We start from the raw sequence: 27,773 nt of genomic DNA on the forward strand, positions 1-27,773 counted from the left end.
TACTATGTTGTGTAGAGAAGAGGGGGTGAGGCTACCTGTAGCTAGAGTTTTCCTGCCTTGCCCACAGTCAGGATAAAGCTTTGTCACCCACCAGTCCCACAGCCGCTCAGACCCAACCAAGTAAACACAGAGACTTATATTGCTTACAAACTGTATGACCATGGCAGACTTCTTGCTAACTGTTCTTATAGCTTAAATTAATCCATTTCTATAAATCTATACCTTGCCACGTGGCTCGTGGCTTACCAGCATCTTCGCATACTGCTTGTCATGGTGGCAGCTGGCAGTGACTCCTCCCACCTTCCTGTTCTCTCAATTCTCAATTGGTCACTGGCCAATCAGTGTTTTATTTATTGACCAATCAGATCATTTGACATACAGACCATCCCACAGCAGCTACCCTTCTCTGAAACTTAATATCAATACCATAAGGTAGATACCATAGCCTTTTTTTTTTTTTTTAAACAATGGAGTCAGTCAATAATGTGGGGGAACGGGCTAAAGCTTTCGTGGCTGGGAGTGGAGAAAGTCTGGATCCGGCTCTGAAGTCAACATCAGAAACAGCAAGCAAGTGCTGGTCCTCGGCCATGAGGCACACCCAGACCAGGTGCCGGGAAGGGCCTCTCGGATCCAACAGGCCAGGCTAGGATGGGTGTATATGAGGAAGAACACCAAAATACGAGGGCCGGGGCTGGAGACGGGGCTCTACTGCTCTTCTGGAGGACCTGGCTTTGGTTCCCAGGACCCACACAGCGGCTCACAACCATCAGTAACTCCAGTTCCAGGTGTTGATGCTCTCTTCTGGCCTCCATAGACAGCAGGCATGCACGTGGTGCACATACATACATGTAGGCAAAACATCCATACACGTACTTTGTAATAAAGGTAATAAAAAATATAAAACGGTGTTAAAGTATAAGAGCCACACGAGGAGGGGGTGGGGCTGCCATTCTACCCCTGCCCCTGATGGCCATGTGCTTGGACATGGGCCTGTGATTCTTCTGGACTTTTTAATTTCAGAAAGAAGTTACTTGAAGTTGCTGTTAGAAAGCAGTGATGTTGGGGCTGGAGAGATGGCTCAGATGTTAGGAGCACTGGCTGCTCTTCCAGAGGACCCAGGTTCAATTCCCAGCAACCACATGGCAGCTCACAACCACCTGTGACTCCAGTTCCAGGGGATCTAACACCTTCACACCAATGCACATAAATTATGTTTTTAAAAAAGCAGTGCTGTCACCAGCCTAACGTCACATCTCTGTCCTGCTGGGCTCAGTAGCTGTCTCCTGGAAAGTGAACTCCTGGGTCATGACTAGTTCTTACACACTGCCTCCCAGCCCCACTGTCTTTAATATTTCTGGGATGAGGATGTGTCTGATGACTAATATTGCAGGAACATGACAGCCAGCAGGTGGAGGGTGAGTTAGGCGCCATCACTGTCAGCTCTCCAGTTTGGGCACCAGGCAGGAAACAGGCATTTCACCAGATTGGATCCCTTATAACTTCATCATCTGGAATGATGTCACATGGAGATAGAGTGTGCAGAAGACATTCCCACAGCCAGGCAACACCCTTGGAAGTACAGACTGCTAGACTCTGCTTTCAGGGACCATTTCTATAGTTTGTGATTATAGCAAAAATTGCTAAATGAAGTTTAGATGTGAAGAACTTTGGTCACCTCCCTAAGGGGACTATGAAGTGCAATTTTATAAACAAAAAATGAACTTTTAAATAGGGTACATCAAATTTGGTTTAAAAGTTACACTATTATTAGGCAGATTTGGTATTTTTATTTAAAATTCAACTTGGTGTCACTGAATCTAGGAGAGCCAACAAAAGACAGGTGTTCTGGATACAGCCCAGAACCCCGTGGTTCTGTACAAGACAGCTGAGTGGCTCTGCACTAAAGCGCTTCACCCCTGTGCTGCAGGGGCTCAGCTCAGTGGAGGCAGGATGGTGGTCAGTAAGATCTACAGCCTGGGGTCCTCTCCACTTGGAAGCTTCTAGACTTCCCTGTAGTTGGCCAGTTCTGCCTAATACTCCATCTTTGGCGGTGAAATGCAGGGCCTGTGCTTGACCTGGTTCCTCCTTCCTCCTGGCATCAGAGGCAGAGGAGGAGAAAACTGGGACAGCCTCCCCAGAGGGAAATGGGACCCCCTCTCTCACATATCCATCCTCCCAAAAAAAAAATAGCAGTTAAGAGCACAGGCTCTGGAACCAGACTGCCTGGATTCGAATCTGGCTGTCAATTCTTACCTTGGGTGTGAAACCTAAACTCTGTTCCTCAATTTCTTCATCTGTCAAGTTTGACTTACACTAGGGCTAGGGTGAGGATTCTGAGATAATCCCTTGGATACAGGGACTCAGGTCCTGGTGTACAGCTAAGTGCTCAAAAATGGTTCATTTTACTGTTATTTTTTTCTCTTTTTTTTCTATGTTTTTTAATTTTCATCTTACATGTGTGATCCCCCCACCAGCGCACTCGTTGTTATCTCTGCTTCTCTCGTCTCATGCTGCATCGTTCTGCAGCTTTGTGTAACAAGCTCGACCAGCCCCTCCTCTCTGAGAAGCTCCGTACATATCCTGGTGTCCTCTCCTTATGAATAAAGCAAGTCTAGAGCAGAGTCTCCATTGCTCCACTCATGCTTCATACTACAAGCTCATATGTCATGGGATTTCGTCTTGAGCTGCAATTGCTCTACAACTTGAACTGCATAGAGACATGGAGATCTCCATGCAGCATGCATGTGTGGAAGACTTTGTACCTTCATGCCTGCCTACCCTGCTAGAACAAACTCAATGCAGAGACATTGGTTGTCTGAGATCAGTTCATGGATCTGTGGCTCCTAACAGGGAGTCAGGTGGCACTGTGTGGCCCTTTTGAGGACCTTAGAGAGCATGGGGAAATCTGGGATAATTCATCCAAATTGTTCCTTGAACAAATGTGGAAACTGAGGCTCAGAGAACAAAGACTTGATAGTGTGCTTTGGCAGAGAACTCCCGAAGCAGAGCTCTCTCTGATGGGGTCAGAAATCTGTCAGTCATGATCTCCATTTGACATATAGGAAGATGGAGGCCTGCAGAAGGATGAAACAGATTAGGAACAGTCCCCACTCATGACTCTTCCATGCCCTTTTTTTTTTTTTTTTTTTTGGTTTTTCGAGACAAAGTTTCTCTGTGTAACAGTCCTGGCTGTCCTTGAACTCACTTTGTAGACTAGGCTGGCCTTGAACTCACAGAGATCCGCCTGCCTCTGCTTCCCGAGTGCTGGGATTAAAGGCATGCGCCACCACCGCCCAGCACCATGCCCTTTCTTGTAGGCAGATGTTCTCAGGAAAGTGTCTGGGAAGGACAGACAGGCACAGTGCCAGGCAGGATCAATCAGCTCAGGCCCTATGCACACCTGGGTAAAGGTGGCTAAGGCTGTGCAGTGCCTGCCTCATGCTCATGTTCCTCCCTTTGCTTTGCATTTTTCCTCCTCTTCTAATTCTTTTTTTTTTTTTTTTTTTTTTTTTTTTGAGACGGTCTTACTATGTAGCCCTGGCTGGCCTGGCACTTCCTGTATAGACTAGACTGGCCTTGAACTTAGAGATCTGCCTGCCTCTGGCTCCTGAGAGCTGGTATTAAAGTCGTGCACTACCACGCCTGGCCTCCCTTTTCTTGCTAAAGGAACCCCAGCGTTACTTGGTAGTAGCCTAGCCAAAAGATGTCATTTCCTGGCCTCCCGTGCATGTGGCCACGAAGTGAGATTCTTGCCACCCTTTAAAGCTGAAGCTGCTTAGACCTAGTGACGTCTTCTAGGTAAAAGGCTGTATGTAGCCCAGCTGCATGGGGCTGGGAGCCAGGCAACTGCATTCTGCTGCAACCAAGCTTGACTGTGTACCCCAACAAGGTGCTACTGTGAGCTGGAGATTTCTGAAGAACACTGGAGACCAGTCAAGGAGAGCACTCAGCTTATCGGAATGCCGCGAAGGCACCTGGCCCACCATTACCTCCCAGCGGGACGGGTGCAGCTGTGGCTCACTGGCCTGGATTTAAGGCTCCTTCCAAGTTCCAGGGGTGGGTCAGAGGGCACAGCAGCTCCTTCCCTGTTGAGCAGCCTCTCCTTTCCTGCAGTAGAGAATGCTGTCACTGAAATCCTGGTGATCTTTTGACTTTCATTACCAGAGTGCCCTTGACATTTTTATGTCTGAAGGGTTTTTTTTTTCCTCCACTTTATGGTAAATTTATAATTTGTATAAGGAAAAACCATTAAATCTCTAGGTACAGTAACTGGCCACTATTAAATAAACAGTAGACACAGCATGCAAGGAAGGTCAGACTTCATAAACCCCTGTCTTTCCTCTGCTGTAAACAGACAAGTTCCTAGACAAGCTCCCAAATACTAATAACCTTGAGAAAGAGAAGGCTTGGAGGCCACCACTAGACATGCTGCCCTCACTTGATTATCCAGTAAATATCGCAGTTGAAGGTACTGTCTGGGACAAACTGAAAGAGGCTGTCAGTGTCGGGAACCCATGGTCACAGTGATTACATGATATGGAGGTTAGTCTCTTAAGCACGAGGTCACATACTTGACACTCATGCAAGAAAAGGTCACCACACCATGAGCCACCAGCCCACAGTCCACACGACTAACAAGTTCATCCTTCCTACATTCTTCAGACTTCAGCTGAAGAACTTTCATTTTCATTTGAAATTCTAATTTTCAGCTAAAAATGTCAGTCTTCAGATTTTCATAATATACTCCCTAACCATGTCTTGAGTTTAAAAGCTTAAGGCTTAGAAGGATGTTCACATAACCATTAATTTCTGAAGGGTCTCAAGTTCGCTAAAAGGCTTTTCCAAATAAAATTAGCTCTCAGACTGGGCATGGTGGCACACACCTTTAACCCAGCACTCGGAAGGCAGAGGCAGGTGGATCTCTACGAGTCCTATGCTAGCCTAGTCTGCATAGTGATTTCCAGGCCAGCCAGGGCTACATAGTGATATCCTGTCTCAGAAAGAAAGAAAGGTGGGGGAGAGAGGGAAGGCAAGAGGAAGGAAGGAAGGAAAAAGAAAGGAAAGGCAGGGGAGGGAGAAGGGAGAGAAGTACTCTTGCCTCAGTTGCCAATAGCTCCTCAGCTCTGGGTAGGGCCTCAGGCAGGCCACTCCGTGATCCATATTGGAATTTTAACTGGCTTGAATGCACACAGGCAACCACAGCTCCGGTGGATCTTGTGTGCAGCAGCAGTGTTCTGTCCAGAGGACAGCATTTCACAGAACTTCTCCCCACCCTCCATGTGTGCTGTTTTGAGACAGTCTTGTTATGTATCCCTGGCTGGCCTGGCATTCACTCTAAGTCCAAGATGGTCTCCAACCCAAGGAAATCATTCTACTTTAGTTCCCAAATGCACACACTACCATGATCAGCTTTAGGAATATTTTCAAAATTAGCTTCATATTTTACAACTCTGTAAAGTATATGAATAACCTGGTAAGTAGAGAAATGACCAACCTGATTCAAGAAAACTGTCCATCTTGTTGCTATTTCACAATGGAATCAGTTGTACCCAACTCCATTTTCTTCATTGCTTCTTCCTACAGGTAAGCTTAATATTCTTTTCTCCAACATGTCTACCTACAGGACACATGTAAAACTCAAGTGGTTTTGTCAGCACATGTATGCCAAAGCAATGCTCTTCTCTAGGCATCAACCTCACCTTCATTTGTGGTTTTTTTTTTTTCCTTTTTCTTTTTTTTTTTTTTTTTTTTTTGAGACAGGATCTCTCTATTATGTAGTTCTGTCTGTCCTAGAACTCACTATGTAACCAGGCTGGTCTCAAACTCACAAAGATTTGCCTGCCTTTGCCTCCCGAGTGCTGGGATTAAAGACGTGCGCCACCACTGCCCTGAGTGCATGGAGGATTCTGAACAAGCCATAGGCTAAGAGCGAAGGTGCAGTGGCTGATTGCTCAGATCTGCCACAGTGCTGTCAGAGAGTTTCTGAATCCTGCACATTTAGCCACCAATGTTTTAAACCTATTAAAATTATTCATGCAAGTCTATAAAAAACAGAAATAAATCCTGGTCACAGCCCTGGTTCTAGTATTTATTTTGAGAACACACTTTGTACATCTAACACGTATGCTTTGCATTCAAGGAACCACAGGTTGAATTTTCAGCCTTTTGGGAACATAAGCAATACAAGATGATGATTGTCAGAGTCAGAGGTCTTTACCACGTGGACAGGGGTGTCACCATTCCTAGGATGTGTTCCTTGTGTGGCACTCTGGGCTGTAGGCTCCCCACAGGCACGCAGTGCCTCAGGATCTGCTGTTAGTACAATCCTGCCAGGCTCATCATGGGAACTGTGAAGTGAGCCTGCCTGGCAAGCATCCCTGATACTCACCCCACCCTGAGTAGGTCGATGCACTGCGTCATTCCTTAGGGGATTGCCTAGCACATGACTCCTAGGTCCCTCCCTAGACAACATCCAACTATACCCACCAGGAATTCCTCCTCCTCTTCTGTTGAACTTGACTTTCATATGGTTATTTACGGGGATAAATATACATTTCAAAATTTCAAAGGCACAAAGGACTGGATATGGTGGCACAAACCTTAAACACAGCATTTGGGAGGCAGGGGCAGGCAGAGCTCTATGATTGGTCTACATAGTCAGTTCCAGGTCAGCCAAGATTACATAGAGAGACCCTGTGTCAAAACAAACAAACAAACCAAAAACAAACAAACAAAAGTGACAAAGGAAAAGAAAGACAGGAAGAAACTCTGTCCTACCCGAGCACTACCTCAACACAGTTCCTTAATTCCCTTCCAGGAGACATCCAATTAAAAAACAAAAAACAAAACCAAAAACCTGTTTACTGCTCTCAGGAAAATCAGAAGCAAGGCTGGCTGGATGGCTCAGAGGGTAGTGAGGACCCCACCACCCATGTGAAAGCTGAGAACAGCAGCACACATCTGTAACCCCAGCACTAGGGGTACAAAGGTAGATAGACACACACATACACACACACATACACACACACACACACACACCTGTCCTCATTGGAACCCATACAGAAGTACAAACTGAAAAGCCCACCAGAGGCTGGAGATACCAGGCTAGCATTCGCTTGATCCCTAGCATCTCAGAGAATGGATGAACAAGAGAAAGGGAAAAAAGTTCAACCTCGGCTCCCATCCAGAGCCACTCAGCATTTAAACACTTCTTCCTCAGCTGCTGCAGGAAAACAAACTTCTGACAACAAAACCAGATGGGAGGCCCCCCAACGGTGATTCTCACAGTCTCACTAGTATCATGGTCCCATTTCCTCTGGCACCTTCCTTAAGTGATTTAATAATTTTGTCATCTTCCATAGATTGGTGACTCGTTTAACCAGTGTCAGGCATCTGGGGATTTCCAGATTGGCTTTACTAAAAGAAACACAGTGATGGATCCAGAGACTTCATTGTAGTACATTTCTAAGAAATATACTAGGTTACAAAATGTGGCCACTTTAAAAAACCCAGGGCATCCATCTCACTGCTCTCCAGTCAGCTGACTTTCCCCATCGGTGGAGTGAGGCCTCCACAGCTAGGGCTGACTTCCTCATAGGGCCAAGTGGCCCTGATTTGTCTCTCCAACAGCTCATATCAGCTGTGTGTCCTTAACTCCACCTCCGAATCTAGACTAAGGCAAAGGCCTCACTCATGTGGGCCTGGTGACTGCTCTGCTTACCTAGTCACACAGCCTAACCTGGGCCCATCCCAGTTTATTGTGAGTCAGCTGAACAAGGGGCGGGCACCACCCTTCCCGGAGCAGGAATCCAACTGGCACACAGGCCACCAGCACATCCCAAGAGACTCTGCAGTGGCCGGAGACGGATACAGAGCATCTGGCCAGCAGGTAAGAACAGAATCTGTATTGGCTGGGACAGATATAAACTAGACCTGCTCACAACCACTTCTTTCCCCTGTTGTCCTATCTTCTAGGACTTCCTGGGTAGTCCTTTAAAAACTTGCTTCTCTCTTGGGGTGAAGTGGGAATAAAGCTCTCCTTTTCCGACCCCAGGCCCTGGCAGGGTTTGAAAGATGAATGCTTTTCTGCACTATTCTATGCTTCTCCCCTTACTCTAATCTATCCCACAGCTATTAGCCAGGAGGTCCCAAAGGTGGCTCTCTGATGCTCAGACTTCCCTAGTGGTTCTCTCTCAAGAAAGGCCCAAATCCTCACCGAGACCTTCAAGCCCTCCAGGATCTGGACTTCTCCCCTCTTCTCTGGTTTCCTCCCTTAGAGTCCTTTGAAGAGCTAACTCCAGTCTCAGGGGGTCAGGTGTCCCTAAACAGAGAGCACTCTCACCTCACCTCAGGGTCTGCGCAGTGGCACCGGCTCCCTGGAGTGGTCTTGCCAGCCCCCCTCCTTGTACTGCCACTCTCGTATTCCTCCCCATTCTTTCACCACCCGACACAGCCTACAAGCTTTAATCCAGCTCTTCAATACGAAGCCCCTACCTCAGAGTGATGATTTTGCCCACTTTTTTTGCCCCCCGGAGCTGAGGACCGAACCCAGGGCCTTGTGCTTGCTAGGCAAGCGCTCTACCACTGAGCTAAATCCCCAACCCCTGTCACTTCTTACTGCTGGCATCCCAAAGAGTACCTGGACTTATGAGGTGCTAATAAATGCATGTGGGATGAGCAGAAAGCTATTATGGAGTTGCCTGTTTGTGCTAGGTACTGTGCTAAATGTCCTCTATGTGCATCTCTTTTAAATAATCTTCTAATGCCCGGATGACTGTGGTGAAAGTGTTATTACTGTTATTACAAAAGAAATGACGTAGGCTCTTGCCCAGTCTTTGCTCTCACAGCCAGAGCAGGTAGTAGATCGAGCCTCTCTCTAAAGTCCAAGCTTCTGCTCTGCCTCCCCTAGCCCTTCACGGAGGGAACAGCAGTTTCTGAGTCCAGTTCCCTGTGGCACAGTACAGCCCTGAAAGAAGAGAGCACATGCTTGCGGCTTAGCAACAGCCTCCTCCTTGCCGATTCACCAGATCCCTGGGCTAATTTGGCCTTACAGGAGCTATTACTCCACCGCGTTAACCCACGCTTCTGTTTTCTGAAGGATGGATGAGTTGTCCACAGGAACAAGTGGGAGTCCCTGAGCCCCAGCAGTTTGGAACAAAATGTTCTCATTCTTTAAGTTCAAAGATGGGGGCCGATGGGCTGATTCCACAGGGCCTGCTGATAGGCTGTGGGCGTTATTATTGCTTACAGTATGAAGAGGTGTAGAAAGCTCTGGGATGGAAATCTGAAAGGTGTGGGGAAGGGAAGACCCTCCGGGAGCAAGGACTGGATGGGCTCCCTTCGAAGACGCCAGCAACTTGTAGGCACTGAACAAACCCATTGTCACTCGGCTGTGTGTACCTCGCTGGGGCTGCAGTTTCCCTTTCTACACCCAGTTAGTCTCCCAAGGACTGTCTACAGGTGGTAATTGGAAGAATGTTTATCTAGGTGTCAGGTGATATTTCTGGGGAGACATGAACAAACATTTGTTCACCTTAGAACCAATGACAGAGCAACTAAAAGACGCCATGTCTCCGTGGTAAACCAAGGCGTTTAGTGGGGTTGGAGAAGCCTAGGACGCAAAGGCAGCTGCATCACAGAAGAGCCCACCCCAGCAATGGCTGCAGATTTCTCCCCCAGAGTCTTCTCTCCCCTGGCAATTGTTCGGTGCGGCTTATAGAACCGTGGGGGGTGAGGAGGGCTTTGTGAATCCTAACTCTGAGCTTCTTGGAGTCTTGATGCTTCCTTAGGTTCCCGAGTCCTCCCACTCCCTTCCAGGAGGGAATGTTGTTTCAATTGAGAGGAAATGGCTACCCACTAGGTTTCAGAATTCTCTACCCTGTCTGTTTTTCTCCTCCTGTAACTTTATGAGGGCTTGGCCCTGGGAATTCACACTGGCCAGTGAGGATACAGGCAAACAAACACAGCATGGTGGAATTTCAATCCAGGCAATTCGAAAGGCCTAGCTCAGTGCTTCCTAAACACTTGGGGGATGAATAATGACTAGGGAATACGTGAGATGCTGTGGTCTAGGCAGAAGAGGTTTGACAATCCTTGGGGGTTGTGTGGGTGTAGGATTTAGAGGCAGGCTTAGAACTGAACAATTCACCACATGGACTGTGGATGGCATTCAAGACGGAGGGAACAGCAGTGCCAAAGCATGAAGACATGGGTTAGCAGGATGAGTTTTAGAACCAGCAAATCATTTGAAATGATCTCTTGAAGGTTAGAAATATCCAAATAGCAGGTGGAACTCAGGCCTGGGCCTGCCTATCCAGGAATAGCACAGTTTACTTTCACTAGCTTAAACTTTCCATCCTTCATGGTCGTAGACAGGTCTTTGCCCTGCTTCCCTGCTTTTCCAGCTATTTTCCTGCACCCCATGGAGTCCACTGCCTAGGTCCCTTAAAAGGGCGATCGGTCTGTTTTTCTGTGGAAAGTGATCTCTCAGCCAAGTCCACTTCTCTGGGCAGCAGATGTCCATTGGTTCCATCACTGATGGTTAGGGCCTGTGGGTGGGTGGTGGGGGTGCATTTTCAAGCAGCACAGGTCGAGTCGGGGCCATGCCAGAATCCCGAGAGCGTGGGAGAGAGGGCGACATCAGAAGCAACACCTAGGGATTTGAAGTCGCTTCTAAATTAAAGGGAGAGGAGAATCTCCTTTTCAGAACAAGCAGCGGGGCGCGCGTGAACTCCGCTCTCCCTCCCATCCATCGCTGCCTTAGTGCGGAGTAAGTCAAACCGGGTGACGAGCTACGACCCCAACAAGGGGCTCTCGCGAGAACCACCGGCTGAGTCTCTTTAGGTACACGCGAGGAGGGCGGGAGCCCGGGTAGTCTTCCCACCCGTACTCCGCTGCAGGGCTGGACTCTGGATACGGGCGCCTGCAGGAAACCCGAAGCAGGGTGCACTCTAGTAGCACACACCGTCCGCAACACGGTGACAATAGGATACCCGGCTAGCTCCGCAGCCGCGGGGCATCCTGGGAGCCTACTGCGAGCAGGCTGGGTGCGCATGCGCTGTAGGCACCGCACGTGGGCAAGAAGGATCCCTGTGCAGGATTTGTAGCCGACCGGGAAGACGCAGCTTCCGGCCGGGCTCTGAGCCTTAGAATAGCAGAGTGTAGGCGGTTGTGGGTGTGAGGGTCGGGTCGGGTCGTGGACCCGTGTGACGGAGGGTCGTACAGAGGATGTCCCCCGGATAGTTGGGACTCTCCCGGGTACTCAGCGCGTGAAGTGTGCCGAGTCCGTGCCTACTTGCTCCTGTTTCTAAAGAGAAGGGACGGGTTACAGAGTTCGTCTTGAGTTACTGCCCGGGCAAGGACGCCTTGTAGTGAGGGGAAGAACAGCAGCCTGCAATAAAACAATATGCACCGCCCCTTGTAAGGGCAGTGGTGAAGGGTTTTAGTCTGGAAGCAGTTTCCAGGAGGTGGGTCTCTGGGCCTGTTTTCTCTCAGAGGGCAGCTGCAGAATGCATCTCCTCTATTGCCGTACTGTTAAAAAAGGGTAGACAGGGTGGTCTCTTACGTTTGTATATGCGCAGTGCATACTCCTGGTGGCAAAGCATAATTTAGTATATGGTAACTGCTGAGCGTTATTTCAGGGTTAAAAGCCACCTGGAGGGTACACTGTAGGGCAAGTCCCAGGTGAAGGGGTCTCCTCCCTTAGCTGATCTAAAAGGTTAGAATCATACTCGCCCTTCCTCTTGGGAATTCTCGTCTTAGGATAGTCATTTTTGCCCTGAAGACTACCCTAGGACCGAGAACTGCAGCGGTCTCCTCCAGCAGCCAGAGAGGCAACACAAAATCAGCAAGGAGCTGGCTGGGTACTTGAGCCGCAGGGAAGCTGGTACAGCCCATCTACGAAGGAGTCCTGGCTGTGTGACTTACCTTGTCAACTGTTTATATTTTTCAGTACAAATTAGCAATGAACTTCCTATTTTCAGATTTTGTAATGCTAGCACAGGTTCATGTCAGAGAAGAAGGGCTGCAGGCAGATGGGTGAGTTGGGGCGGGGGGGTTGGTTGGGTTTGGAAAGAAGCCTATACAAAAATACCCTTCAGGGATGAACTTGGTTAGGAGAAAGATCCTTGAGACCATAGGAGCCATGATCAGGCCTTGACGAGGGAAAGCATTAAGAAGGAATGCTGTTTTCTATCAGAGACAATGTGATTAAGGACAGGAGAGAGTTCCCCTCAAAATCTGGAGAGGAGCTGCATTAAGAGAGAGAGAGAGAGCTTAGAGCGACCGCTGTCATAGAGAGAGTGGGGGAGGTGTGAGCCATGGGAAAGTATTTGAGTTTTATATCCTTTTGGGGAATGACAGAAAGGGCCACACCACATGATTTAGTCTAGGAGAGACATGTGACAAGCAGCATGGAGGAGCCAGGTTCGGGATCTGGTCCCCTAGAGTGATCATCTTAAAGGGGTAGGCCCATGATCTGACAATTCATATTTAAGGAACTACGCAGGATTAAGATACACAAGGTGGGGACTGGGGAGATGGCTCAGTAGTCAAGAGCACTGGCTGTTTCTTCCAGAGGACCCGTGTTCAATTCCCAGCACTCACATGGTGGCTCACAACTGTCTGTAACTCCAGTTCCAGGGTACCTGACACCCTCATACAGACATATATGCTGGCAAAACACCAATGCACATTAAAAACAAAAAACAAATCGGCTCACAAAGGTGCATTTAGACCTCTGGTTCTTGGTTCCATTTCTATGAAGGGAATAATATTGAAATACCAGAACTCTGCTTTACAAGGGGAAGGATGGAAGGACCAAATATATTGCCTCTGGCATATTATTGCATTATCCTCTGTGCACAGGGTTTGAGAGATTCTGCAGCCAATGGGAAGGCCCTCCTGGGACTCCCAGTCTAATAAAACAGCAGGGCAAGGAGAGTCAACTACAAGACTAGTTAATAAACAGGAGTAAGGACACGGGGGAGCACTATATGTGCACCCATCCAAAGCAGGCTTCCTATGAGAAAGATCTTATGGTTTTAGACTTCAGGATTATTAGGAATGAGATGGGCAAGGACCAGGGCTTGTGATCCAGACAGTATGCCAGACAGGGGGACTACCACTCTAAGGCTGAGAGACAAGAGAGAGACGTTCATCCCAGTATCTGAGTGTATTTCCTTGTTGCAGCGGTTGAAAGTAGGGGTTGGAGAAAGGCACATGGAAAGATGTGAACTGAGGAGTAAGGTCAAAATGGTAAACAATCTGCTGGAACTCAATGCCAATGACTAAAGTGGCCTGGGTGTAAGAGACAGTGGAGCGTGGTAGGGCCATGCACACTGGAGCCTGTGGGTGTTCAGTTAATACTATGGGTGCCAAAGCTTCCTCTCCCCACCAGGATCAGTCAGAATCTGTTTAGTGTAGCATCTGCAAACAAATTGTTAAGTATTCTGCAAGGTCAAATACAGTTTCTTTACATCTGGCCCTTGGGCCACCAGTTCCATATTCCAGGGAAGATTCAAGAAGCCCTTGTGGGCCATTTTAGGAAATACAGGCTAGGTTCCAGGGGAGCTACTGGTGTGTGTGCTGGCTAGTTCATGTCAACTGGACACAAGCTAGGGTCATCTGAGAGGAGGGAACTTCCGTTGAGAAAATGCCTCCGTAAGATCTGACTGAAGGCAAGCCTGTGGGGGTATTTTCTTTCTTAATTAGTGGTTGGTTTCGGAGGGCTCAGCCCATTGTGGGTAGGGCCACTCCTGGGCTGGTGGTCCTGGGTGCTATTAGAAACCAGGCTGAGCAAGTCATGAGGAGCAAGCCAGTGAGCAGCACTCCTCCATGGCCTCTGCATCAGCTCCTGCCTCCGGATTCCCATTCAGTTTGAGTTCCTGCCTTGGCCTCCCTCAATGGACTGTGATTCAGAATATATAAGTCAGAGAAACCCTCTCCTCCCCAGGTTGCTTTTCGTCACGGTGTTTCATGACAGCCATAATAAACCTGACTAAGGCAGAAGTTGGTCCCTTAGGACATTGCTGTGATCTACCTCACCATGCTGTTTGGGGGAGGAGTGTGGAAGGGCTTTGGCACTTTGGGTTGGAGAAGCCATTGAGTGTTCAAAGCTCGGTGAGCTGTTGTGAGAACTTGGAAGGTTAGAGGATAGTGCCGAAGTAGTGTAGATGACGGAGGCCCGGCTTGGGGAGTTTCGGAGAGAAGCAAAGGCTCGTTTGATATTGTGAATTAAGAATCTGTGGTTCTGGTCAGCTGGGGCTGAGGACTCAGCTGTGATCAGTAAGAGAGCAGCACCACTGAGGTAAAACCATCCTTCCCGGGGACAATAGATGCTGGGCAGCTGGGGCTGCGAAACTAATGGTGATTAAAAAAGACCAGCCCCAGTCAGGTGACGTCTGGGAAGCGTTTCCTGAGAGTCGGCACATAGCGCTGTGTTCTCGACTCAGCCACCGTGGTGCCACAGCTGGACGGCAGTGTAAGAGTCACCCAGGTGGTACTGGTTTTGAAGGTGGGAGGGGGTCATGGAGAGCAGCAGCCCCCCAAAGCCTCTGCATCAACTCCTGCCTTCAAGAGGCAGGGGGCTTTAAGCAAAGCCACAACATCCTGGCCTCGTGAGTAAAAGGCCTGGTGGCTACCGTCCGGGGAGCAGAGAAAGAGGAGTCCATGGCCTATTTGGGGGGTGCTGTGGCACTAACGAGGGACAGAACAGTGAAAGAGGTCTGTATGGCAGGGATACGGGTGAGAGGTGACTTGATAACACAGGAGAAGGATGGTGGGGGTGGTAGTTAAGGACATGGGTGGGGGCAGCAAGTACAGAGGGAGAAGTGAATCATGGGAATGCCCTCAGTGCCTGTGGGTCAGACAGGGTCATGGGGCTGGTTCCCACATCGTGGTACAGCCTAATCAGTTCTCTACGTCACCTCTGACATTCCTGCTACATGTGGGCAAGAAGGACATACCTTGACCGTGAATAGTGGCAGTGAGCTGGAAAGGCACGGGGTAACGGAAGAGTTCAAGGTGGGTGAATAGCTCAGAGCCTGTCCTGGTGACAGGGCCCAGTGTGACAGGGCAAGTGACCTTTACCCTGGGAGGCGGGTCCAGCAAGGGGGAGGTGACAGGGAGGCAGGGTGGGGTATCTAGCTGGAGTGGCCTGCCTCACAGAGGGCAGGAAGTATGACAGAGCCAGGAGTTACTGTGAAGGGAAGAACCCAGAAGGGCAAATTCCCCCTGGATAGTTCACCTGGGGAGGGAATGGAGTGATTTTAAGAGGTTGATAGTCTGAGCTGCTTTGAACACCTCGCTTAGAGGTGCTGCAGATTCTCAGGTGGGATGATGAAGTGTGGGTGTGGGTGTGCAGTACCCCTGCACCTTTGGTTCCTCCTCCCCGTGGAGCAGGGTTATACTAAGTGCCCCAAGTTTGTGTGTTGGTAGGAGAGAGGACTGTGGTGCCAGAGTGGAACCCAGGGCCTCCAGTGTGCCATGAATAGCGCCACCACTCGGCTCTTCCCTATGGAGTAACGAAGGATCTAACTTGTTTTCGATGCTACAAGAGCCCACAGTTGAGAGACTTCGAATTTCTGAAGAGATTTTGGAATTTTAGGAGCCCTTGGATTTTTAAAGAGACTGAACTTCTAAAGTGTTTGGATTAGTAAAGACTGATTGCAGTATTAATGTTAATTAATGAGGACAACAAGAAAGGAGTTGGGGCCGTCATGGTGTGGACACTGGGGTCAGGCTCACTCTCCTGAAGGTGGGGGTGCAGAAGCCATCGGGGTCAACAGAGTGGGCATCCCAGGTGAGGTTCTGGCCTGGCCCTGAGAAAGAACACAGAGTGTTGCTTAATAAGTGGTGTGTGTGTGTGTGTGTGTGTGTGTGTGTGTGTGTGAAGTTGTCAAGGGGTCAATTGTACTACCTAGTTTTTATGTCAACTTGACACAAGCCAGAGTAGAAGGGACCTCAGTTGAGAAAATGCCTCCAGTCATAGGCAGGCCCGTGGGGCGTATTCTTAATCGATGTAGGTTCTGCCACCCCTCAGTTGGTGGTTCTGGATTCTGCAAGAAAGCAGGCTGAGCATGCCATGGGGAGCAAGCCGATAAGCAGCACTCCTCCATAGCTTCCACCTCAGCTTCTGCCTCCTGTCCTGTTTGAGTTCCTTTTGGTGATGAACAGTTATATGGAAGTGTGAGCGAAGTACACCCTTTTCCTCCCAGGTTGCTTTGGTCATGGTGTGTCATCACAGCAACAATAACCCTAAGACAGCTGGTGCACTGCGGAGCTGAAATACTCAGGATGGAAGGAATTGGGAGGGTTTCTAGCGTCTCCTGCCTTTCTGTTTAAATGCTAAGTCCCAACCTGCTTGTAGTTGTGAGTGATGCTGTGCCAGCTCCCAGCCTTACCTGGTGTGCAGCAGCTGCTCCGTGTGCACCTGCTGAACCGGATGAGGAAACCTCATAGTCCATCTGACCTTTGACACATGGCCCTTCACCCATCTGTTCTAGTGGGTACATCCTGGATGGTCCACTAGGTTTGGTTTCTAAGGTCCAGGGTCAGTCAGATGTGGAATTTTGTGGCTGGAGATTGAGCTTGAGAAGCAGACAGACTGGCGTAAATCCTGGCTCTTCATCTCTGAAATGGGACGGTAACTCCCGGTGCTGGTCGTAGAGTGCTGTGGGGCCCAGGTGGCAGGAGCAGCTGTCCTACCGTTCTTCAGAAAGATAGGTGTAGGGAGTTTCTGTCCCGCTTGGTCCCCCAGCCGTTCAGTCCCTAACAAACACACAGAGGCTTGTACTGATTATAAACTGTTTGACCTGTTGCCCAGGTGTATAACTAACTAGCTCTTATGCTTAAATTAACCCGTAATTCTTGTCTGTGTTTAGCCACGTGGCTTGGTACCTTGTCTCAGTGTGACATTCTCATCTTGCTTCCTCTGTGTCTGGCTGGTGACTGTGCCTCTCCCTTCCTCTTCCCAGCCTTCTCCTAGTCTGGTCTCCCTGCCTACACTTCCTGCCTCGCTACTGGCCAATCGGCATTTTATTAAACCAATAGGCGTGACACATCTTTACAGTATACATGAGCATTATCCCACAGCATTTCCCTTTTTTTCCTTTCAAAACAACCCTAAATCTAATCTTTCTTTGCTTAGCTTTTTTTCCTGACCATTATCCATAACAGTTTGCAACCAACATTCTAAACAAAGACAAACATCCATAATCCATTTTTTTGGGAATGCAAACATAGTTTTTAGGCTACTTCCTGCTGATTAGGGGCACTAGTAATCTTATAGGGACCCAAAGAAAATTTAGAATTATGGTCAAGTCCTGACTGGAGTAGTCTGTGAGGCTGGATCATCTTAGCCAGCACCCTTGAAGCCTTTCTGGATGCAGATAGGAGCAGCATCCTCATCCTTCCTCACCCTCTCTGCTCTGCAGGGTGCTTCAAGGAGCAATTATGTCTGTCCTATACCCATCTCTGGAGGACCTGAAGGTGAGCCAAGTCATCCAGGTAAGGAACTAGTCTCCATCTGCCTAGAGTCCCTTATCGTGACCTTGGGAATTAACCTTAGTAACTAAGGCTTGTCTTGGGGGGTTCTGGGTACTGGAAGCCCTTGGGAATTTCTTGGAAGCCCTGGGACACAGTGCAGAGGCTGAGGCAGTGGCTCTCAACTTGTGAGTGGCAACCCCTTTGGGGATTGAACGATCCAAGAGTCCCAGCTACAACTGAGCAACATTTCACATTCTTTTTAGGCCCAAGCCAGAGCCTCACCCAGGATGCTCACTCCGTCAGCCCCGATGGCTTCTGCACCCCCACTTTCAGGTGAGTGAACCTGACCCCAGCGTCATGACAGCTCCAGCTTCGTCACACAGCCCAGCATTGCTGGGTCTCTCACCAGGCACGGAAGGCAATATGAGGCCCCTGTCCCTGGGCAGGCCCGCCTCTCCTGGGTGTGCCATGTACCGACTCTGAGAACGTGGCCCAGCATTCCGGCCACTTCTCAATGCCCGTTTCTCACCTGTCACCTTGTGGGACTCATGTATAATTAACCTTCCCCCTTTGAGGAAACATTGAGAAACTGACGTGTGAGGCCGAAATTGCCTGATTTGGTGCCGCCATAGGCAGACCGTCTGGGGAGACCAGATTTTGAGGTAGCCCTTAGAGAAGCCCATAGCAATCTTGAGCCAGTCTAATGAGAGAAGCTTAAACTAGGGCCCATGGTTCCCCCTTCGGTGCTCTGCTGTCTCCCCGAGTTGCCATCCACCATGGCCTGTGGCCTCTGGTCGTCTTGCTCCTGCTCTGGCTTTGTGCCAGCTGTCAAAGCAGTTGAATTGAGGGCCTCAGGGGTATAGGAGAGACTCAGTGTCTGAGGCTACTCCTAGACAGAGGTGCTTCGAACCTTTGGCAGAGCTGGTCCATGCCACTGGCAAGCATCCCCGGGACACACAGCATGGTCAGGGGATCAGGGTGTCTTGAAGTTTCCCAGGTTCACTGAAAAGGAGTGGCCTGGGCCAGCCAAGGTGGCTCTGCACAAGCCTCTGAGTGACCCTTGTCTCTTCTTTGCCATCAGAGTTGTACCCAAACTTGGCGGAACTGGAGAGTTATATGGGACTGTCCCTCTCTAGCCAAGAAGTCCAGAAGAGCCTGCCTCAGATTCCAGATGGTGACAATGTAGGTATTTGTCCCCTGCCTCAGGTGGCCACTAAACATCCTACCTCTTGGTCTTGCCATTTAAAAAGGTGTGTGTGTGTGTGTGTGTGTGTGTGTGTGTGTGTGTGTGTGTGTGTGTGTGTATGTGTATGTGTGTATGGATATATGTGTCAACACAGTCATTCTTTATAACAGCAACTGGGACCCAAATGCACTCACCCTAAATTATGATGGGTTTCTTTTTTTTTTTTTCTTTGACATGGGGTCTCACCCTGTAGCCTTGGCTGGCCTGGAACTGGCTATGTAGACCAGGTGGCTTCAAACTCATAGAGATAGATACCTGCCTCTGTCTTCCAAGTGCTGGAACTAAAGACATGCACCACCACTCCTGGATTTTTTGTTGTTGTTGCTGTTGGTTTTCTCATAACAGGGTTTCTCTGTGTAGCTCTGGCTGTCCTGGAACTAGCTCTGTAGACCATGCTGTGTAGACATGCTGCTCCTGCCTCCTGAGTGCTGTGATTAAAGGCATGAGCCACCACTACCCAGCTTCCTGGATGTTCTTGAAAAAGATCTGTTTTATTTTATTTTTATGTATATTATTGTTTTGCCTGTATGTATGTGTGCACTACATGTGTGGTTGGTACCTGAAGAAGCCAGAAGGGGGTGTCAGATCCCTAGAACTGGTGTTATAGAAGGTTGTAAACCTCCATGTAGGTACTGGGAATCAAACTTGGTCCTCTGCAAGAGCAACAAGAGCTCATAACTGCTGAGCCAGCTCCATACTCAACAGTTTTTATTATGTAATTACTTTCAATGTTGTCAACTTTTTTGTGTTTAAATAGTAGACTCCGGGAAACTTGCAAAGACAGGAAGTCTGTTTCACCAGTATTGCTTCCATAACCACAGAACAGTAGCAGGACGAATAATTTACACTAGTGGAGTGTCCATAGCTCTGGGCAGGACCATCCCTCCTCAGGAAGCTCTCCCACCCCTTCGCGGTCACACCTGCTCCCTCCTCCAGCCCTCCCCAACCCCTGTAACCTTCTCCTCTTTCTCTTTCTTCCATTGCTTGCCCTTCCTCCCCCCTTTCTTCTTATTTCTTTGGCAGCACTGGGGACCTCATGGGTGATAGCTTGTCCCACCACTGTGTCACACTCCCAGCCTTGGTTCTGGCTGTATAATTTTATTTCAGAATGCTGTGTAAATGGAAACCAGAAACTATGACTCTTTTAGGGTGTTCTATGCATGTGTTAGTTGTATGTCTGGTGTGTGTGTGTGTGTGTGTGTGTGTGTGTGTGTGTGTGTGTGTGTAGACTAGGGTTGATGTCTTGCTCTATCCCTTTCCACCTTATTTTTTGAGACAGGGTCTCTCACTGAACCTGAAGCTCCCTGGTTGAGCCAGGTTGGGTAATGAATGGCAGGGATCCTCCTGTCTCTGTCTCCCCAGCTCCCCAGCACCGGTGACAGATGCGTGGTCACATACCCAGCTTTGTATGTGGGTTCTGAGAATCTGAATTCAGGATCTCATGTGTGCATAGCTGCCACTTCTTACCTGCCAAGGGTGATTTTAGTTTCTTACTATTACACGCAGAACTGTTGTGTAAAGGCTTTCACATGGATACAAATTTCCTTTTCGGCATAACAGGCCGGAATTTGCAGTTGTTACACAATGTGATAAATCTGGTTTGTAGGCAGCTGTCAGGCTAGTTTCTGGAGGGGTTGTGCATTCATCTCTCCTGCCAATGGTGCCAAATGCCTGGTGTCTTCACATCCTCACCTGCACTCAGTGTCATCACTACTTACGACAAGTCTTCATCTGCGTTTTCCTAATGGCTAGTGGTGTGGTATATCTTATTATGTCCCCACCACCTGAGACAAGATCTGGCCCTGTCTGTCCTCAAACTCAATATAGCTGAGGGTGACCTTGAACTTCTGACACCCACCCCTACCCCCCCACTCCGCTTCCATGTCTCAAGTGCTAGGGTTACAGATGTGTGCCACTGCACCTGGTTTGTGTGATGTTAGGGATCAAACCCAGGGCCTTAGCATGCTAGGCAAGCACCATCCTGACTGAGCCGCATCACGGGGCTCATTTCATGCATATTAATTAGACTTTTAAAGGTCGAGTTTAGTGACTACACTTTATAATCTGAGATCATCATCAGATAACATGGGTTGTAAATACCATCTCCCGGTCTTCCTCGGCTTAGCTCTTTATCTCCTTCACAGAGTCTTTAGCAGAGGAAATGCCTCTAATTTTGATGAGGTCAAATATATTTTTTCATATTTTCCCCTTTCTTTTCTTGGATTTCCTGTCTAAAGAATTTTCCTTCAAGCCCTGGGTCCTAAAGATTTTCTCTTTTACATTCTTCTGAAATTGCTATAGTTTTGTTTTACATTTGACTTTTGTACTGACTGGTTTTGTGTGTCAACTTGACACAAGGTGGAGTCATCAAAAAGGAAGGAGCCTTATTTGAGGAAATGCCTCCATGAGATCCAGCTGTAAGGCATTTTCTCAGTTAGTGATCAATGGGGAAGGGTCCAGCCCATGGTGGGTGGTGCCATCCATGGGCAGGTGGTCCTGGGTTCTATAAGAAAGCAGGCTGAGCAAGCCAGGGGAAACAAGCCAGTAAGCAGCTCCCCTCCATTAGCTTCTACCTCCGGGATCCTGCCTTGTTTGAGTTCCTGTCCTGACTTCCTTTGATAATGGGTGATAAACAGCTATATGGAAGTGTAAACAGAATGAACCCTTTCCTCCCCAACTTGCTTTTTGGTCATAGTGTTTTGTCGCAGCAATAGAAACCTTCACTAAGACAACTTTATAATCAAACCTGAGTAGATTTTTGGAAAAATATTGCTGCCTGGGGAACCGGCCTCCAGCAGCTCAGGGTTCAAAGGGAAATCCACAGAGTCGGCACCTACTAGACTTCATTATCTGAGAGGCTAGGGAGAAAGACACTCCCACTCTCTCTTGATGGTTTCCTTCTTTATTCTTCTGTGTTCTTCATTCTGTGTTTTATATTCTCTTTTCTTTCTCTATCCAGAAATGCCCCTTCTGTCTCTCTTGATGTTTTCCTTCTCCTTCTAACTCTATCGATGTTCTCCTCCTAACTCTCTGATTCTTGATGTTTTTTCACCTCAAAGCTATTTGACAAAACATCTTAGTCTAACTTTGAGTTATTTTCAAAGCTTTGTTTTAGCCATGATGCACTCCAAAACCTATGAACACATCTCCCAACACTAAGATTAAAAGAATTTAAACTATCTGGCCTACTAGGACTCAACTGTTTTTCTTAACCATTAGCCTAAGCCACAGTCTATACAGCTCCTTCATGTGTTCTAGCTGTGTGACACTTCCTTGTTTTATTTTTTATCATCAAAACTCAATTTAAACTAACTATTATTATAATCAATTAGACAGTACAGCTTAGGAAGAAATCATCTTCATAATAATCCACAGGTGAATGGGATGTTTCCATGAGATAAGCACACTACATTACAGACAGTGGGGATCTCCCCATGCCCATTCACACCATGCCAGATACCAAAGAAAGATGGCAGCGGCAAACATGTAAAGGCTCAGCAGGAGCAAAAGACACTCTAGAGTCTGTGGTCTCGGGACCTTGCCTATCCGGGATTCACCCATCGGTGAGTTTCCTCCTGGTGGGCTGACACCTGAACTTCAGTTGCCACCTGCTGCTCTGGCAGGGCCACCAGCAGGGAAGGTTCCTACGTCGTAGTTCCTATTTTCCCCTGGCCATCAATTGCTGCAGTGAATCTTGTTGAGATAGCCCCATATCCCAACTGATCTTGACCTCTGTCACAAAGCAATTGTCCTCTCCATGGTAAGGATCTCTCTGGAGTTCCTAGTTGGCTGTTGACTGAGGAGTCCAGTACCTGCTGCCTTGGGTACTGTGGCAAGAGAAACTTCGATGTGTCTGTGCAGTTCTTCACATTTGGTTCTTTTTGTCGGAATCGGTTTCACTATTCACACCCCATTGCCTTTCTGCCTTAAGCTAGATTATCCCACCTGCTTCACCGAAACGGCTTGGAGGATGTTGATAGAAATGTGCTGTGTCTGTGCGTCGGCCTGAGGAGTCAACAAGCTTTGCTAGCTCTTCCAGGGTGTGCGTACTGGAAAGCTATTTGCTTAGGTCTTTGTTGATGTTTATCAGGATTTTTATCAATTTCTGCACATGTCTTGTTAGATTCATACATATCTCATTTCTCCTGCCCCCCCTTTTTTTGGTCAGAGTGTAGATAAACACAGTTGTGTCTTGCTCAGACTGACTTCCAGCTCTTGGGTTCAAGTTATCCTCTTGCCTCAGCCTTCTTGGTAGCTAAGACTACAGATGCATGCTACCATGCCCAGCACAATTGATTTCAATATGCTGGCATTGAATTCTAGGTCTTTGAATGTTTGTATGTATTTACTTATAGGTAGCAATTTGTTTTTAGATTTCTGTGGATATTCTAGTAGACCATCATGCCATTTATCAACAGGAGTAATTATATCTCCTTCCTGTCCTGTGTGCCTTTTTCTATTTTCTTGCCTCACTGTTCTGTGCCTGAGACTGGACGTCCTTCTCTTCTGTCTCCCAGGAGAAATCATTTGTTAATTTTTATTCTTGGTTCCAGACAAAGTCAAAACTAGCCTTTCATTTCCCATGGCTCATTACTTGCTGTGAAATGTCTTTGTTTTAAGTGGATCTTTTCTTGACATTCATTTCCTTTGGAAAATAAAGGGACCCCTTCCTGAGCCTGGCTTCCTTTCCCTTTCCTCTCGTGTTTTGGGGTATGGATTTTGACGCCCTCTAGTGGCATCATCGAACTCCATTCCCGCTCAGCCTCTGCCAAGTGTGTTTGTGTGTGGAACCCAGGGACTGTTCCATCCTCATACTCATCCCTTCCTAGAACCCAGAGACCCTGGAGGCTTGGGCCCCCCGGTGCCTGGCTGACCACCCGCCCCTGCTTGTGTTTGCAGACGGTGGTCACTAGCCCTGGGGCTGGCCAGGTGACAGCACCAGTCTCTGGGAACAACCTGGGTGTGCTGCGTGCAGAGATCAAGCCTGGGATGCGTGAGATCCACCTGTGCAAGGACGAGCGTGGCAAGACTGGACTGCGCCTGCAGGCTGTTGACAAGGTAAGCAAGATCTGTGGAGGTCCCCAGGAGGACAGTGTGCCTCTCTGGTGCTAAATAGCACTTGTCACAGCCCCAGGGATACGAGCTCCCCAGGGATACAGTTGCCCGGCAGTCTGAGATGACGTAGAGTATAAGGGCCTCCCCTTCCAGGGCTCAGGGGGTCTCTGTCCACAGTAAGGAGGGTTCCAAGCAGGCACCATAATACCTAAGGCCTCAAGGTTGTGCCTAGTTGCAGCAGGATCCTCTTTAAGTCCCATACAAGGCTCCTTTTACTCAGAGCCCCTGTTTCCTGTACCCCAATGCCCTTGGGTCTGGCTTCCTGATGACTGTAGCGAAAGCCAGCCAGATGATGCCCTTGAGAAGGGTGATACAGGAGAATTGATTGTGATGCTGAAATCCTGATTCAGCGGACTCTGTGTGGTCTGGTGTGTTTCCTCCTCCAGGAAAATAGGCGTAACCTGTGTATCCGCCTGCAGACCTTAGGTCCCACTACACTGTAAGCTCACAGGGTAGGGGGAAGTGAACATCTGAAAGGAGGGGCCTGGGACAGGCAGCCAGGGGTGCTGACTCTGGAGTCTCGCTTCCCAGGGGCTCTTTGTGCAGCTGGTCCAGGCCAACACCCCTGCGTCCCTCGTGGGGCTGCGCTTTGGGGACCAGATCCTGCAGATCGACGGGTGTGACTGTGCTGGGTGGAGCACATCCAAAGCTCACAAAGCACTGAAGAAGGCGTCCGAGGAGAAGATTGTCATGATTGTTCGGGACAGGTCAGTAGCCAGGTCCCAGCATCCTCCCTGCTCGGCCCCAGACACACCCCCGCGAGCCCAGCTCACTGTCACTCTCTGCCAGGCCGTTCCAGCGGACCGTCACCATGCACAAGGACAGCTCAGGCCAGGTTGGATTTTTCATCAAGAAGGGGAAGATTGTATCCGTGGTAAAGGGAAGCTCCGCAGCCCGCAATGGACTTCTCACCAACCACTACGTGTGTGAGGTGAACGGGCAGAACGTCATCGGGCTAAAGGTAGGCAGGGGTGTAGCTCTGCCAGGAAACGCGGGCGGGCACTGTGGAGATGATGGTGGGGGTGGGACGGCTCCTGTCTGCATAGGCTCTAGAACCTGCCAGAGTCTCAACACCCCCACCCCAAGGTAGATGGGGACTCCAGTATGACGGTGTTTGTGGAGCTCTGAGCAGCTGTCAATCAGAGTGAGTAAGTGCCCAGTAGAATTCGCTAACATGCAAGATGTGCCAGAGGGGTATCATAATGTGCGAGGACACGGGATCCCCAGATGGCTGCTGGCCAGAAGGACACCTCCTCCTCCGTGCGGTGCTTCTCTTTGGATGCTAATCACCTTCAGTACCGAGGTTCCCTTTAGAAAACTGTGACTTGGAAATCCATTGCTGGCCTTGGCTTATTTAGGGAGGGTAGGTGAATCCTCTCTTTACAAACTAAGAAGGTACCCAGTGGCTTTAGGCCCATGCTGTAGATGTGGGAAGAGGGGTGTCTTCTGGGAATGGGCAGTAGGGAGCTGTGAACAAGTGAGGGCAAGTCAGTCCTGACTCACGCCGCTACAGAGGGGGCGCCTGTCCACCCGACTGGTGCTCATGGGGCAGGTGGTGGCATCTCACTCCACAGTGGGCGCTGTGGACGGATTTCTAAGTGGTCTTATTAAATAAAAGACACGGAGCCAAATATAGGGGTGAAAGCCTTAGAGACCAGAGAAGCCACCAGCCAACCTTACCTCACCAACTCTGCAGCTTCCAAATGTGTGTTACTTCCTGTCTTACCCCCACCTTTATTGCCTTGCTGTTCTGCCCTCTCATTGGCTATCTAGCCCAGCTACCTCACTTCCTTATCACTGCCTGTCTATATAGACCTCCAGGTCTCTATGGTTTTTACTAATAGTGGCTGACCTTTATCCTCTGATCCTCAGATAAATTTTATTGGGGGACACAGATAAATGTATCACCACAGGGCATAAGCCACTCCAGTCACGTGTCTGCTTCCTTGTCCCTGGCAGTCTCCCTTCACCTTCTGGGGAGACGTATTCTGGTGGCTGTACTCCTGTGATCAGGAAGTTCTTCCTGTGTCTGAGATCCCTCCTGGTGAATCCTCTCCCATTTCTCTGTGGTCAAGCACACCGGGCAAAAGGCCACCACAGTCTGTGCTTGAAAAGCTGAGTGCAGTAATGCCACTCCTGAGCAGCTAGGGATTGCTTCTTTGAAAAGACAGCAGTCCATTCCTAACTCTAAGAGTAGCCATGCTTGGATGTGGTTCACACAGCTGCACAGACGGCCCAAGGCATCCTGAACTTACAGGTTACTCCACCTGGCTATGGCACCAGGAGACCCTCAGGGACTAACTAGGTCTGTGCTCTGGAGCAGTGCCTAGTAGTTACTCTTTTTGAAGTCAGTTATCTTTCAAAGTTTGCGGCCGTCACTTGTCCTATGGGGCATCTCTTCTCCCATTTATTCTGGAACAACTGAGAAAGTACAGAACCAGATCCTGTACATATGCAAAATGATGGTCACCAGGAGCTGAGTAGGGACCAGAGGCCCTTTATCACACTGGTAGTCATTCGACTGGTGGACACCGTCTGCATGGAGCTTGTCTGCTCTCTTCAGGATCTAAGCAGTTTCTACAAGCTTTTCTTACTAGTCGGTGAGGTGTGGGAGAGGACCCATGTGGCTGGCTCAGGCTGGTGAGCCAGCAGGAGTCTGAGGACCCAGGTGGACCCAGTGTCTCCCACAGCAGCCTAAGTGTAACTGGGGCCAGCGAAGTTGGCAGAGACAGGAGAATCACATTCGTGGGGCAGTGCTGTAAGGCCCACATGGCTGGCCTTCAAGAATGGGAGGCCAGTGCCATGCTCCCGTGACCCTGCTGATCTCAAATGAGAGCAACAATACCCCGCCTGGGATGTCCAGGGCCCCAGCAGCCAGCCGCTGTGGGCAGGTGTGAGGTGTAGGTGGTGTCCTCTAGCAACAGCCACGCGGAGCTCCCAGTCAGGTGGCAGTGCTATTCCCGTTCCTCAAGATGACCGGTCACTCTCCTCCTCTTTAGGACAAAAAGATTACGGAGATTCTGACCTCAGCCGGCAGCGTCGTCACACTGACCATCATTCCCACTGTGATCTACGAGCATATGGTCAAAAAGTAAGCCTGTTAACCCGACCCCCGCACTCTGCTTCCTGTCCCCCTCCTGCGCCCTGGCAGCCTCAGGGCTGACCCAGAGCACAGGTCTGCTCTGCTCTATCTTCGACTCTTCTCCCGTTCATGGTGGCTAGTGGTGTCTCGCGACTTGAAGTCCTTAGAAGCGGGGGCGAACGCAGCCCCTGTGGGGTGCGCAGACCGGGGCGGGACGGAGGACGGACGGATGGGCCGGTTTCAGCCACTGTCACTGCTGCCCTCTCCAGGTTGTCTCCCCTGCTGCTTCACCACACCATGGACCACTCCATTCCAGACATCTGAAGTCACGGGCAGCCCGGGCCTCCCGCCACCCTGCAGCGGACAGCGGTCCTCAGATGACAGGCTGCAGCTGGCTTGCTGCCTGGGTCTGGGCATCGCAGGGGCCAGGCCCCAGGGGGACGCATATTGGATGGGCCAGTCTGCCATTGCCGTTTCCAGGCCTCCCTGGATCCCGACTCCTCGCTGTGCTGAGGTACAGGAGGGGCCGAGGCACTTGGTGCTCTGTACCCTAGCTGCTGGGCACTTGGGCAGAACGGCAGAATGTCACTGAAGGCAGCTGGGTCCCTTTGCAGACTTCTGCCTCTTCTAGAAAGTCAGCCATCTGACTCGACAGAGGAATTCCTCATTGTGTTCTTTGCCTTCACTGGTCTTTGTCACAGATTGTATATAGATTACTTGTGTAACCCTTTACTGTCTTTTGAATAAAGAGCGGATCTTAAACACAGCCCCTTCTATGAAAGTTCCTGGAGATTCCAGAATCACTGGACCCACGACATGCCAGGGCTGCTTCTGCTTTTGGACAGA

General features: G+C 49.3%; 1 protein-coding gene across 2 annotated transcripts; it reads left to right on the forward strand.

Moving 5' to 3' along the window:
* The first annotated feature begins 7,410 nt into the window (after window positions 1-7,410).
* Sdcbp2 (syndecan binding protein 2) lies at window positions 7,411-27,693 on the forward strand. 2 transcript variants are annotated; one of them, XM_037205286.1, is made up of 9 exons: window positions 7,411-7,888; window positions 17,433-17,487; window positions 17,748-17,817; window positions 18,566-18,666; window positions 23,630-23,788; window positions 24,377-24,552; window positions 24,635-24,806; window positions 26,845-26,936; window positions 27,197-27,693. In XM_037205286.1, exons 2-9 carry the CDS (start codon window positions 17,452-17,454, stop codon window positions 27,249-27,251), a joined length of 861 nt encoding a protein of 286 aa, XP_037061181.1. In that variant the 5' UTR covers window positions 7,411-7,888; window positions 17,433-17,451; the 3' UTR covers window positions 27,252-27,693. The 2 variants fall into 2 exon arrangements, with proteins under 2 accessions (XP_037061181.1, XP_037061180.1); XM_037205285.1 differs by having other exon boundaries at window positions 7,416-7,888; window positions 17,433-17,505.
* The last annotated feature ends 80 nt before the right edge of the window (window positions 27,694-27,773 follow it).

The sequence above is a fragment of the Peromyscus leucopus genome, chromosome 4 (assembly GCF_004664715.2).
Source record: "Peromyscus leucopus breed LL Stock chromosome 4, UCI_PerLeu_2.1, whole genome shotgun sequence".
Classification (NCBI taxonomy): domain Eukaryota; kingdom Metazoa; phylum Chordata; class Mammalia; order Rodentia; family Cricetidae; genus Peromyscus; species Peromyscus leucopus.